The 14,702-nt window shown below is 34.3% G+C and overlaps 1 protein-coding gene across 7 annotated transcripts; it reads left to right on the top strand.

Annotated features, from left to right (window-relative positions):
* Positions 1-788: 788 nt before the first annotated feature.
* On the top strand, positions 789-13,755 carry LOC107856598 (probable LRR receptor-like serine/threonine-protein kinase At5g10290). Of its 7 annotated transcripts, none has more exons than XM_016701589.2 (13): positions 792-932; positions 6,059-6,191; positions 6,287-6,402; positions 6,573-6,705; positions 6,854-6,925; positions 7,734-7,877; positions 8,117-8,188; positions 8,356-8,421; positions 8,536-8,600; positions 9,694-9,837; positions 10,074-10,415; positions 12,113-12,507; positions 13,016-13,442. In XM_016701589.2, exons 3-13 carry the CDS (start codon positions 6,336-6,338, stop codon positions 13,328-13,330), a joined length of 1,815 nt encoding a protein of 604 aa, XP_016557075.1. In that variant the 5' UTR covers positions 792-932; positions 6,059-6,191; positions 6,287-6,335; the 3' UTR covers positions 13,331-13,442. The 7 variants fall into 7 exon arrangements, with proteins under 7 accessions (XP_016557077.1, XP_016557071.1, XP_016557073.1 ...); XM_016701588.2 differs by having other exon boundaries at positions 6,059-6,195; XM_016701591.2 differs by lacking the exons at positions 6,059-6,191; positions 13,016-13,442 and adding an exon at positions 13,526-13,755 and having other exon boundaries at positions 789-932; positions 6,251-6,402.
* The last annotated feature ends 947 nt before the right edge of the window (positions 13,756-14,702 follow it).

Raw genomic sequence — 14,702 nt, 5'->3', positions numbered from 1 at the left:
TACCGTTGCAAAATGATGATGTGACAAATTTTTTACTCCATCACACGCCTCATTGAGTTTGTATCCACTTTTGTGTCAGGTGAACCACGAGGGGTTGTCGACATATTAAATTAACAAGTTGAGGGATAGCTACAACTTCTTTCATTTTTTAAATTAATGTCTTAATATATTTTCAACGAAATGAGTCTTTTTTTATGTTCTCGAAATAAATAATTAGTAAAATTCTTCATTATTCATTTTTATCCTTGGAATTGTCTTTTCTTAACCACCCTAGAGATTAATGTGTAATCTCATTTGGATAATGTCAGTTAACATCGTAATGTTATAAAATTGACCATCTTTTTCTCAATCTTAATTTTATTTAGAATTTGGTCTATTCTAAAGTTATAGGAGTAGCAAAAGTTTTTATTTATTCCTTGAACAAATATTGGACAAAATGTTAACTATTCATCACAATGTCTTAACACAGTCTGGATTAAATTTTAAAAATATATCTGTAAATATTTATTTGATCATAATATTTGCTCATATTTTAAAAATCTGATCTTGAAATATTTTTTCAATTGTCCCAAAACTGTCCGAGACTACTTTTCCGGACTTTCACTTGCTAAATACAATTTTTTTTAAAAATTATTTACTTAGTTTCTTTTAAATGATGATTATTGGAGCTTTCCAAATTCCAACTCGACAGTTCGAAAGAGGAACGCAACTGGGATGGGGTCCACTTCCAGTTTGACTGTTAGGAGTTGACACAGCAAAAGAGAAGACTTCTCGTGTAATAATAGTGTTTTTCTTGTTTTCTTTTAGTTGCTGATATGAGTGGAAGAATCAATAAAGTGGGAAAAGGCAGAAAGATTTGCCTCCATTCAAACTAGTACGTATTCTTTCACATTTTCAGAGCCCTAAACCAAAAGTTTGCTTCATCCTTAAAGGTAAGCTACTTTCCTATTTCCTTTCTTCTTTTCTTTTCTTCAAAAGATTATTTTTTTAAACTCTTGGATTACTAAGAAATGGTGTCATGAAGCTTTCGATATGATGGTTTCATTGTTTACTTTAGAATTAACAATCAAAATTTCAATTTGTTGTCAAGTAATTGAATTCCGAATTCCTTATTTCTTTTTTGGATTGAAAAGGGAGTTGCCTTATTGCAATTTTGTGTGTGTGTGTGTCTGGATTTATTTAATTTGCTATTTTTAATGCAGTTGGTGACGCTGAGTGTTGATTGCTACTTGTGATTCACCATCTTTTTTTCCCCTTCTATTCTGATTCATATCTCAATTGCTTTACTGTCTTATAGCTTCATCAAGTAAGGAATTGCTTGTTAGTGTAAGTAATAAATAATTTTCATGAGATGATTGGCATATCTAGTAGAAAGGACCAATGGTTTAGATATATTTTGTTGATTGAGAACTATATTACTCGAACAACAATGACATACTCCCTTCTTCCCAAATTACCCATCCCAAATTGAGATGACACATTGATTAAGAAAAATAATTAATAAAATGGCTAGTTTACCATAATACCCCTATCAAATGATGTTTACATTTTAATTTGAAGAAAAAGTAATTAATGCAAAGGGTAAAACATGGTAAAAAAAATTTGTCTCTTCTTGATTAATGAAAAAAGACAAGTAAAATGAGAAATCAAATTAGGAAATTTGGGACGGATAATTTGGGATGGAGGGAGTACATAGTGTAGTCCCACAAAGTAGTGTTTTGGGAGAGTTAGAGTGTATGCAGACCTTGTTGGAAAACAGGCATATGCAGCGGAAGCACATAGGCAGGATCACTTGCATGTAATATAGACAACCAACATAAACACATAATTCACGCAACAGATGCTTAAAATTAATCAAGAATACCTTTTGAAGCGTGAGCAAATATCTTGAAGCAAATTCGTCTTCGAATCTGCGATCTTCTATAGTGATCCCAAATTCATAGTCGAACTCTCTAAATACTTGGGTGGACAAGTACTGGATAGAATACTTAATTAATTTTTTAGGCTAGTGGAATCCTATTTATAGAGACACTCTCCTAGTCAAGGAGGAAGGAAAAACATACGCCTATTTCTACTTGAACAAGGACATACGGTGACTTCTCTTTTTCCCATATAAAATAAAATTCCGAGTTCTAGTATAATATGGACACTGTAGGAACCACAAAATTAATTACTGTGGCTCCCTATTATGAAAACAATTTGAACCCACGGCTTTGGAGCTTGAAGAAGGCGCCTTTAGAGTGTTGGAATTCGTTAAGGGCATTTTAGTGATTACACATGTTGATTCCAAACACCTCATGACAGCCCCTCTCATTAAAGGTGTTGTAGTCATTTTACCTTTCATTTGTAATAGCCTATAAATAGTCTTTTATTAAGTCATTTGCTCTTTAGTTGATTATGGATATTTGAAGAACATAGAAAGTCTTCTCTCTTTGAGAGTGTATCTTAGTGTAGGGCTTGGAAAAGCTAATATTGATTTTTTGCTTAGAAACGATGGTTGTAAGCGGAGTTGATTCCCTTAGCAGTCACCGTAAGAAGATTGGTGTTTGATTATTACGACGTTGAGGGTCTTTACGTTTGATACACATATCGATTTTCCTTGTATCGTAAGATCTTAGGTCATCTTACCCATCTTTTATTTTTATTGCATTTTTGTGTTTTTGTTTCTTGTTCTTGTTCACGGTATTTGTGTGTTGCTGTCGAGGGCGAATTTCCATCTTATTCTCGATTTGCCTTGTGTTGTTGGCTGTTTTTGTGTGTTCGTAATCAATCCTGTATCACCCCCCAACCAGTACATCAAACTCTACTCCAGCTTCCCTGCCAAAAGCTGAGATCACCACCTCTGCAGCATCTGCTAACATAGCATCGTTATATGTGGATTCTGCTAATGGAAATTCTAATGTCATTGCAAATGGTGGTGTAAAGGAAAACACTGGGTCAATGGCTATGAGGCCTGCATTCTAGAACTCATCCTTAAATGCTTATGGTTTTTATGGACTGGGTACCTTGCCTGGAGGAGTTGCTTCAGGTTAGCAGGACCTTAGACTTGGTTCTGATGGTTTGTGTTCCCCCATTCCATGAATTCCTGGAATGGTTATTTGGGATGTGGTAGACTTGATCTTTACTTTGTTTTCTATTCTAATGTTTTTCTCATGCTTTGCTGCATGGACGTTTTATCCTTTTTCTTTAAGATCAAAAAGATTTAGACAGTTCTGATATGGTGCAGGGTCTACATGACAACTTCTGGAGCAACTCATTATCTATGTCTGATGATTCACCCCATAATATTATAGTTTTTCGATCACACCTAAATTTTGCAGCCAAACAAATAAGATTAAATAAAAAAAAATATATTCTTGGAGGTGGAGACGTGAAACAAAGTTCGAACATACAACTTTTGTTAAATAAAAGAAGAATTTTGAAAAAAATAGCCTTTCTTCACGGTTTTTACTAACAAACGAAGCTCTACTTACTTTTCATTCATAAGTACTATCTCTCCTCGATTTTTTCCTCTTGTGAAGAGCTTAGAACGCACAAATATTTTAAAAATATCTAAAAAAAATAATAATTATACATGATTAAGTGAATAAGGTTAGGTAAATAGGAGCAAATATTGTGTTTATATAAATTGGTGGATTATTTGAATAAAGAAAGGAAATTGCCCAAAGTTTTTCCCATCGATTGCAATTGTTCATCTTCAAACGAAACAAAATTGTTTGAAAAAGCAACAGTAGTAAAAAGACCTCTGCATTCTTGAACAATGGTGCCGTCGATGATCTTGATTTTCTTGTTGACGGATAGAAAATTAGGATTGGCAGGAGTAATGTGGTTGTTCATAATATAGCAAAACTTGCCTTATTCTAATAATGTTGCCCATTTTTTGATTGAATCGTTGAAAAGTATAGCACCAAGTTTTGTGCCCTAAAATATTGTAGAGGTGTTAATTTTAATAGATGAAAAATAAATGCGAAAAAGAAAATCAAAGACGAAGTAAGAAAAGAAAAATTCTTACCTTTTCATCAACTAACTTAAGAAACTTTCGAGTACCGGTCGTTTCTTTATTATATTCTTTTATTGGGCACTTCCTATGATCAACATTTTTATTATGGACATGCGATCAGATGGCTTCAATGCACTAATTGGAACAACTTCGGTAATTGCATCCGTTGCCATAGTAGTCAAAAAAAAAAGTTAGAATAGCATTAATGCATGACTTAGAATGAAGATAACTGACGAGTTAAGTAGATTGTACCTGAATATGTGAGTTGTCTTCGTATATTTAATAAATACAACAAACAATACAAATTAAATCAATAAGAACTTAAATTCAACTAATAATTCCAATTAGATCAATTACGAATATAAGCTAAATTGCTGGCATAGCAATTAATATTATGTTTAAATCATTAATGAGCAAACAACAATCGACAAAGAAGCTAAAGTGAATTGACGAAGAGAACTGAAAAAAGAGAAGGAATCTGGAGAAGAGACAAAATTGAGAGCAATTGTGGATGAAAAAAAAAAATATGGTGCGGACAGTAAAAAAGCGAAATCAACATGAATTTTATAGAAGTTGGTAAAAGATACCTGTTTTACATGGGATAAGAGTTGTTTTGATCCTATTTTGTATAGAAAAGGTTTTGATGGCGTCAGAAAGAACAAATAGAAAAAATAGAAATATTTTTGTTTTTAAATTTGGCAAGAAGCGTAGAAAGATGGAAAAGTTTGTTTTCGTTTTTTAAACAAATAGAAAAGGTGGAATTTTTTAAATAAACGTATTTTAATAGTTTGGGTTTCACGTTAAGAACAAATAGAAAAGATGGAAATATTTTTTAGTTTTTTTAAAATCTGGCAAGAAGCGTCAGAAAGATGGAAAAGTTTGTTTTCGTTTTTTAAATTTGAGTTTCACGTTGGGACAAGAAGGGATTATATTTTTCAAAATTATTTTGGATATTTAGATTTGGGGTTTTGTGTTGTCCTCTTTTAGTTAGGAGTGATTAGTTTTTTTGGGAGGAAAGGTATCCTATTTTTGTGAGGGAAGTTTTTTATTTAATTAATATTATTAAAATAATAAGAGAAATGCAAAAAGACGATTTTGTCTAAAGCGAACACTTTTAATGAAGGGCAAAAAGTTCAAACAACATTTTTAAGGCCTTTTACACTTTTAATATATTATAGATTATAGATAATTCATAACAATAATTTGAATTATTCTTACCATAATAAATTACAAATTATTCTACTAAAATTTCGTAATTGCACTCCTCTATTTTTATTTTGAAATTTTTCATTACACACTTATTTAATTTTCCATGTTAAGATTACAAATACTAATTAATAAATTAAATTACTGACGAATTTAATATAATGGTTAATTTTCTTTAGAGCAATGCTAACTTATTTCATATTGAATTCATAAATCCACCGACTGAGTTTACAAATGAAAACTTATAAGCTTCTCATAAAAGGCGTATCTACCAGGAATATTGGCCCATCTCAGAATCTCACCTTTTAATAAATCAAAATGATAAATAATATATACAGATCATAATAGTTATATACATTTAATAGTTTAGAGAACCTGTTTTTATCATTCAGTCTAAACGAACTATTCTACGCGGTCTTGTTCAATACATACAAAATGCACTAGCACGAGACGTTAGAACTAAACCATTCTCGTAATCAAGATAAATTACATTTAATCTCATGCTACAATCATTCTGATGGTTTGTACATAAAAAGTGCGATTGTGACTATAACTTTTAACTTATAAGAACCGATGATTTAATCTTCGGTGTATAAGCTAAACTCTATACACCAAATCATCTACTATATAAGTTGAGGACACATATATGACATGATGTATTTAATGTAACGATTTACTGAATTGAATAAATAAATAAATATGTAATCGTTCAATAAATAATACTACATCAAAACCGCATGGTTTATAGTATATCCTAACAGACCTTACCTCGACCTTAGACTGACTGATTTTGAGTTTGAGAACTATATTAGGATCTGAGAATGTGTAGATGTTTTTTTTCTATTTGATAAGGTCGCTGAGGATTTTTGGCACTGAGGCATAGTTATTGTTATGGTCAAACAATGGTCACGTCTTGGTTAGCGTTTTTCTGAAGATTCAGCTATTTTGTCTATGAGGATCTGATACTTTTATTCTTCCAGAACTGGTAGGTAGGTTGCCTTTCAATTTTAACCAATTTCCCCTTATTACCTTAATGTTTTGTAGACACCTGTTCATGGAAGATGGTGTCTTATGTCACAGTGATAAATTGCAACAAAGAATACTTGACATAAAGTGCAATATCCGAAAGATGGAGCTTTTCTTTATAATTGTGATATTAGCGTGTCTCCATTCATTTGTCTTACCTGATGGGCAAGGTACATGATTCTGCCAGTTTTACTTCATCAAACTAACTTTGTTTTTATTTTTCTTCTCAAATGGATAAAGAGAAATTTGGATGTGACTAGCTTCTGTCGATGAAATGTTGTCTTTATTCTCCTAATAAAGTAGGGTGACGTTTGATTCTTTATAATCTGGCCTATTTTAGGAGATGCACTGTTCGCATTGAAGAACTCACTAAATGCTTCAACTGATCAACTTGCTGATTGGAACCAGAATCACGTTAGTCCTTGCACTTGGTCCAAAATCACTTGTGATGATAAAGGCAATGTCGTGATGGTGTAAGTTCTATTGTTAGAGCCATTAGAATCACTATGTGCATACATAATATAATGTTAAAGCTTTTATGCTATAAAAAGGTTAATCTTTGGTTGGTCAACTTCCTTTCCTGGATGTTGATTTTGATAGTGTCTGAATCTTTGTTTGCAGGTCATTATCAAGTATGGGATTTTCGGGCACATTAGCTCCCAGAATAGGTGTTCTAAAGAATATGAATACGCTGTACGTATAAAGTACTAGGGTCGAGTAATTATTGACAGAATGTTGGCTTGAATGCTGAGCACATGTAATTTTCTAGATGCTATTTTTTGCTGTTTCTAATAAATATATAAGTTTGATGCCATGGCATTGCACAAGAACAAAAATCCCTTCAAATTATCAGATTTTAACTAAAAGTTGAGAACATGATGAATAATAATTTCAAGGTAGCTTCACTTATTGGAAGGGGGTAAAAAGAAAGACAAAAGTACCTGCATATTGTGGTGTCATGGACAAGGAGAAATATTTGGCCATTTCACAAAGGCAAAAAGCTTTAAGAGAAGTCGAAGTTATATGAACTGATATAGAAAATGGGAGTCTCTGTTCGGGTGGCTGCCTTTTTTCTTGTGATAACTGGTGGTGTCTCTGCACTTCGACTGCTGGTTCCTTTGGTCAAAGAGCAACCTAATCCATTTCACGAAGACAAGAAATGTGAACTATACAAGATTGATCCTCAGTACCGGTGGCTTTATATATATATATATATATATATATTTTGTTTTCTGAGCAGTCTTTTTGTCGCATTGGTCTTTGCACTTTGTCTATTCCTAAGAGCCCTATTTTAGTATTGGACTTGAATATTTTTCAGATCAATAATTTGAATGCATAACTATATGGAAGGGCACATTTTTCTTTGATGTAAGCTCCTGAGGAATTTTGACTGGTGAATGTGTTGTTGAGCTCAAAATTGTTAGATCTAAGACTAAAATTTTTGGGATTTCTTGTTTTCTGATACTAACCTAGCTGACCATGTCGTATACACACCCTGCAGCTCCTTGCAAGGAAATGGTATAACTGGTAAAATTCCCCAAGAGATGGGAAATTTAACAAGCTTGACGATGTTGGATCTAGAAAATAACCTTCTTTCTGGAGAAATACCAGCTTCTCTGGGCAATCTTAAAAAGCTTCAGTCTCTGTAAGTCATATTATTTCATTTAATCATCTGTTGATAGAACTAAGAGCCTGTTTGGATTGGCTTATTTTATGTGCTTTTAAGCACTTTTGGAGTGTTTGAGTAAATTTAAAAAGTGCTTATTAGCACTTAGTTTTAAGCTAAAATGCTAAAATGAGCAAAAAGGCAAAAGCCAATCCAAATGGGCACTTAGTTTACTTGGTGATTGCGATAGGTGTGAACTATGTTATTCCATTGAGCAGGTTTTTGAGTCGAAACAATCTCACAGGGATAGTCCCTCAGTCACTTTCGGGTCTTCCCAACTTGATGAACCTGTAAATTATTTATCTTGCATTTTCTTTATTCCATATATAAATTACTTTCCTGAATAGGAGAATAATACATCTTCTTTTTTGGGATGTCTACTTCAGACTTCAGTGATCCTTTACCTGTTACCTCTATCTTTTAATGTTTGACTTGATTCTCTGATTCCGGTTTGCAGTCAGCTTGGTTCCAATGGTCTTACTGGCCAAGTTCCTGAACAGTTGTTCCAAGTTCCAAAATACAAGTACACCATGGTTACAGTTTTTACTTTTGACAGTAGATCAAGGCTACTTACTTTTTGCCTAATCTACTAATGCATAATCTTTAATGTTAGTATAACTTCATTTGGTTATTCTAGTTTTACAGGGAATCATTTGAATTGTGGCTTAAATCTCACTCATCATTGTGAATCTGACAGTGGAGGTAAGTTATACTAGCAAATATGTGAATTTTTGAACTGTGTCTGCTTCATGCTTCTCTGTATTCTGGCAGAATGAAGGTGATGTAGCTGAGATTTTGAAATTATTACCATTGCCTTGATTTTATTTGTTATTATCTTTTAGCTAGAAAGGAGGTTTTATCTTGTAGTTTACTTTGTTAGAGAAAAACCTTTAGTATTTTCAAGAGGTCTAGTTTGTCTAGGGTTTCACATTCCATATATAGGAAAATTCTGTACTTTGTTTGGAACGACACTTAATGAATAGACTCTATTATTTTCCTTAATGCATCATCTATGTTTTCTTGATTTTTTCCCTTTCAATTCTTTCTTAGTCCCTTCTCCCTTTTCCTGGTGCTATTTGCTCCTTGTATACAAGACGTTGATCAAGATTAAAGCGTTTACTGTTATTTAGAGTTATACTTGCCATTGGTTGTGGGATATGTTTGTGTTGAATTGGTTGTTTATACTGGTATCTTATTTAATGGATGGAAGAATCCAGCACCTCATAGTGCTGCCTGTACTAAAAAGGATTAGTTTCTTTCCATTAGTACTAATCTTGGAGAGTTGTAATATTCTCTCACTCCTAGGTGTTCAATCGTTCTCAACAGAGGAAGAATGATGTAGCTGAAAAATATTGCATTATTTACTAGCTTTACTGTTGATTTATCGTCGTCATCTTTTAGTTAAAGCTGAGGTTCTATATATTTTTCTAGAGATAATATCATATTATAGGTTGAGAGAATTTTAATAATTATAAGAGTTGTAGATATTTGGATTCCCCCATCTATAATAGAGTCCATAATTACTTTGCTTGGAACAAATTTTGATGACTGATGAGTAAATTATTGTTGATCTCCTTATTATATCTCTCGCCCCCTTTTCTTCTCTTCCTTTCCGTTAATCATCATGCTCATTCTCCTTCCTTATGGGGCTACACCTCAGAAAGTTTTGAAGTCGATAAAGCTGTTGATTACTTATCCAATATATTAATATTCCTTTAGTGAAGAAAGCATCATTTAACATATGCCCTTGTTCAACTTTCTGGACGGCCAAATTCTAAAGTTGAATTTCTTGCAGGTTCTTCTAGTAAACCAAAGACTGGTCTCATAGTTGGTATTGCTTTCGGATTTCTTGGAATTCTCCTTCTTGGAGGATCTGTGTTATTGTTCTGGAGGAGAAGGCACAAAGGCTATCGACGTGAAATCTTTGTTGACGTTGTAGGTTTGTGTCGCATGTTATTGACAATAATTCATCAGTTTAATGTACTTGTTATTCTTGGTAAGGGAAGAAGGGTATTCTGGCCATGCATTGTTATATATCGTAATACCATCTTAACTCTTAAGATAGTGAGCTTATATCTTATTCACCAGTACTTTGTTTAAATTTACCTTCAAGATGGTGTGATTCCTTTGAGTATATTATGATATTATATTTTGTGTTTTATTTGGCGAACTCAGGCGAGGTTGATCGACGAATTCCATTTGGTCAATTGAGAAGATTTTCATGGAGAGAATTGCAGCTTGCTACTGATAACTTTAGTGAAAAGAATGTTCTTGGACAGGGGGGCTTTGGCAAGGTCTATAAAGGAGTGCTCAATGACGGCATTAAAGTTGCCGTGAAACGGTTAACTGATTACGAGAGTCCTGGGGGAGATGCTGCATTTCAGCGAGAAGTTGAGATGATAAGCGTGGCTGTTCATAGGAATCTCTTACGGCTCATAGGATTTTGCACCACACCAACTGAACGTCTACTTGTATACCCATATATGCAGAATCTAAGTGTTGCTTATCGCCTACGAGGTATTGTTTCTTCACATCAGTGCTTTTATTCATTATACTTTATTTTACATCCTGAGAATGCTATTTTCTCTTACTGTTCCCGTTTCATCTAATTTACCGTATGTCATCATTAGATCATTTCATTTTTCTTATATCGCCTGCAGCGCATATTTTTTTTTGTCGGCTTTGTTGTAAATGATGACATGCCATTTTTCTTCTCCATCTGTGAAAAAAGCGTGCATTTTTCCTTGTACGGTCTAAATTGACTATTAAAGTACTATGTAACTGCTGATTCTTCACAACAACACCATACCCATTAAAATTCCACAAGTGAGGTATGTGGAGGGTAAAGTCTACACCTTACCATTACCTCGGGGAGGTAGAGAGGCTCAAGTGTAGCAAATTCAGGTATAGAAAACAATGAAGAAAATATGACAACTAACTATGGAAAAATGTAAAATCTACCGGAAAAACAATAATCAGCCACAAAATAGTGCCGTAATAGAAACACAATAAACAACAACAATGATAGATATCTTCAGCTAAACCCTAAGCGACCATACGGTGCCCAACAACACTCCTACCCGACTAACCTTCTACTCTATTACGCGTCCTCCACACCCCCTTATCTAAGTTGATGTCTTCGGTAACCGGGATATGCTCCATGTCCTGCCTAATCACCTCACCCAATACTTTTTTGGCCTAGCTCTTCCCCTCTTTGTACCTACTATATCCAACCTCTCACACCTCTAAACCTCGCCTCATCACATGTCCAAATCATCTCAATCTCGCTTCCCTCATCTTGTCCACCATGGAGGCCACTCCCACCTTATCTCGAATAACCTCATTCCCGATGCTATTACACCTAGTATGTCCACATATTCATCTCAACATTCTCATCTCTGCAACATTCATCTTCTGAAGATGCAGTTTCTGACTGGCCAACACTCGATCCCATATAGCAACGTCGGTCTAATCACCACTCCATAGAACTGTTGATTCTAATTCTAGTAAAGGAATTTGTACATGGCATCAAGTTTGAGGGGTGTGCTTATAGAGCTACCATGTATAGTTTAATTGGCAGAAGCATCTACCCTTTAATTTGTGTTCTCATACTTGAGAATCTTATTCTTTTCCTTCTCAAAAAGAATCTTTCGACTTTGAATGAAGTGTTGGAAGTTTAATGTCTCAGGATTGCATTACCATGACTACATTTTGCATGGTTCCTTTTCCCCCCGGAATATGGTAGGACAAGACAAGTTCTGAGCAGACTTAAGTAGATTACTGCATAGATGCTGTAGAAGTATTTTCTGATATTCATTAAAGGTGTTGAGTCTTTGGAGATTGCAATTTTGTTTGGTCATCAAGAGCAACAGTCAAATCGTACCTCATTGATTATTAATAGGTGTATTCAGTTTTAAAAAGAACTCATTAAAAGATGTATTTAAATTAAGTTGGTATCAGAGAACATGATAAGAAAGAGATACGTGACTGCAGAAATTAATTCTTGTGCAGTGTTTTCTACCAAAACAAGATTTGCCTCATTGATTGATTCTCCCTTTAGGAGTTGGTTGTTGAAATCCTCAAGTGAACTGGAAGGTGTTACATGAAGTAGTTAGTGAAGCTTAAGATTTCAGGAGTTCTCTGCTAGAGTTGATATCTATTAGTAGTTTTCAGTGGCATCTTATTTAAGTTTTTTAGTTTTTAATGGCTTGCAGAACTTAAAATTGGGGAGTCTGTTTTGAATTGGCCAACTAGGAAGAGTGTGGCACTGGGTACTGCACGTGGTCTTGAATACCTACATGAGCACTGTAATCCGAAGATTATTCACCGTGATGTTAAAGCAGCTAATGTATTACTAGATGAAGATTTTGAAGCTGTAGTTGGTGATTTTGGCCTGGCAAAGCTAGTAGACGTTAAGAAAACCAATGTGACAACTCAAGTTCGTGGTACAATGGGCCATATAGCTCCTGAATACTTATCCACTGGCAAATCATCAGAGAAAACTGACGTTTTTGGCTATGGAATCATGCTTTTGGAAATTGTAACCGGCCAACGTGCAATAGACTTCTCACGTCTAGAAGAAGAAGACGATGTCTTGTTGCTTGACCATGTGAGTGTACATAACTCAATGATCTTTATATAATTCCAAATGTGTATCCAATTATTGCATTAAACTTTTCATATATCTATAATCTATCCTTACCAAACTTTTTTTTCTCTTATAGTCTGTTGGAATGACACATTTGTCCTTTGCATGAGATCCTCCTGGATAATATACTGTCGTTTATTTTTTTTCCTATTGGTGATGCTGCTATATTTCTGTTCTTATTGAAATGGCGCAAACAATTATTATTTTTCTCGTGGCACCAGGATACGAATGCTCTGAATATGAGCTAGGTCTTAATTATTGAGCCTTTTTGGCAGAAGAAATATGACTCGATGGTAAATCATTTTTCCCAAAAATGTTGATGTCTCATAGCCTCTCTTATAACTTTACATGAAAGTTACCAGTTTCCAAAAAAAAAAAAAAAAAGAGAGAACTTTACATGATTAATTTTTAAGCGTCGTAGGACCTTTATGTAGTATTAGTTAGTAAAAGGACATTTATCATCTTGAAGGTCAATAAACTTCAAAGAGAGAAAAGACTGGATGCAATTGTAGACCGGAACTTGAATAAGAGCTACGGCATGGATGAAGTGGAGATGATGATTCAGGTGGCATTGCTGTGCACTCAGGTATCACCAGAGGACCGTCCAGCAATGTCTGAGGTGGTAAGAATACTGGAAGGAGAAGGGCTTGCTGAGAGATGGGAAGAGTGGCAGCACGTTGAAGAGAACCGTAGGCAAGAATATGAGAGACTTCAGAGACGATTTGATTGGGGAGAAGATTCATTCTTTAATCAGGATGCCGTTGATTTGTCTGGTGGAAGATGACAATGGATTAAATTTTGAACAATTGTTTCCTGATAAATAGATGCCAGGTTGCTAAATGGCCAGAATCCATATCCTTTTTTAAAAAATAAAAAATAAAAAATTGACTTGCTGATGTCTGATGCCACATCTTTTTCTCTTTTTGCTTCTCTTATTTAACGAAGTAATTGTTTTTCTTGTATGGTTGGCTCTTTGCAGTGACAATATTCGAGCTTCAAATTGTGACCTGTGTGATAACAGCATACCAATAGTTTTAAGAGGAAGTGCGTTTGATACTTCTACTAACAGATGTAATGAAAGTTGTTTGGACGTGTTATAATAGAACTCACTCTGAAAAGAAGAGTATTAAGAATTAAGAAGAGATGAGTAATATTGATTTTTACACGAGTATTACCTCCTAACATTTATGTATTCTATATTCGGATGAATTATCGGTGCATATTTGACTACTATATCACTACACAAGATATACACAGGTTGGATAGATCAATAATAAGACTTGGTTTAGTACATTACTACATGAGTATCACCTCCTAATATCAACGTAGTCTATACTCGAATGGATAATCGGTTGTATATCACTACACGAGACATGCATAGGTTGGATAGACAAATAATTGAACTTGGTTTGTTATGATACTACATATGTATTACCTCCTACCATCAATGTATTCCATACTCAGATGGATTATCGATGTTTCTTTTACTACTATATCTCTACATGAGACATAAGTGTAATGACCTGATTGCCAGTGATTTGTTGAAATATTTATTTCTATATGATTGGACAATATGATTGGACAATTTTACCTCTCTCGTGGTTGCATTGTGGTATTTCTGGAGTGTGGGGATGTTTGACACGGTTCTCAATATATTTCGGTGTAATTTATGTGAGATTGTGATTTTTGGTGGTCTAAATGGCTTATTAGTTGACTTCGGTCAACATCTTTTGATTTGTGCATTGACAAAACGGACGGCGCCAGTAGATTCGGAACGTCAATTTTAGGTTGGTAACATGGTTGATATCGTTTTATGACTTTTATATCTCATTTTGATCCTCGATTCGTGTAACATCTTGCATGTTTCTAAGCTAGAAATCGAACCGTCGTTCGTGCGTGTGTAAACTCTTATCCTGTGATTTATATTTGAATGCATGTTTAATGATCATTAGCCTAGTGTGAAGCTTATGAAGTGGAAAAATGTTCATAAGAATCACTTAGAGCAAAGTGAGCTAAGGGCCTTTTATTCGGTCAAATTTTGGTGTTCGATTCCACAAGGGTCAGCTTTGAACGTGTATAACTTCTTACATATGTGGAATTTTGCAGCTCAAGACCCACCAAATTAGAGATAATTAAATTAGCTTTCCAACGATACC

Source organism: Capsicum annuum, chromosome 3, assembly GCF_002878395.1.
Source record: "Capsicum annuum cultivar UCD-10X-F1 chromosome 3, UCD10Xv1.1, whole genome shotgun sequence".
Taxonomy (NCBI): Eukaryota; Viridiplantae; Streptophyta; class Magnoliopsida; order Solanales; family Solanaceae; genus Capsicum; species Capsicum annuum.
The sequence above is the reverse complement of the archived record's forward strand: the minus strand, read 5'-3'. Positions and strand labels throughout refer to the sequence as shown.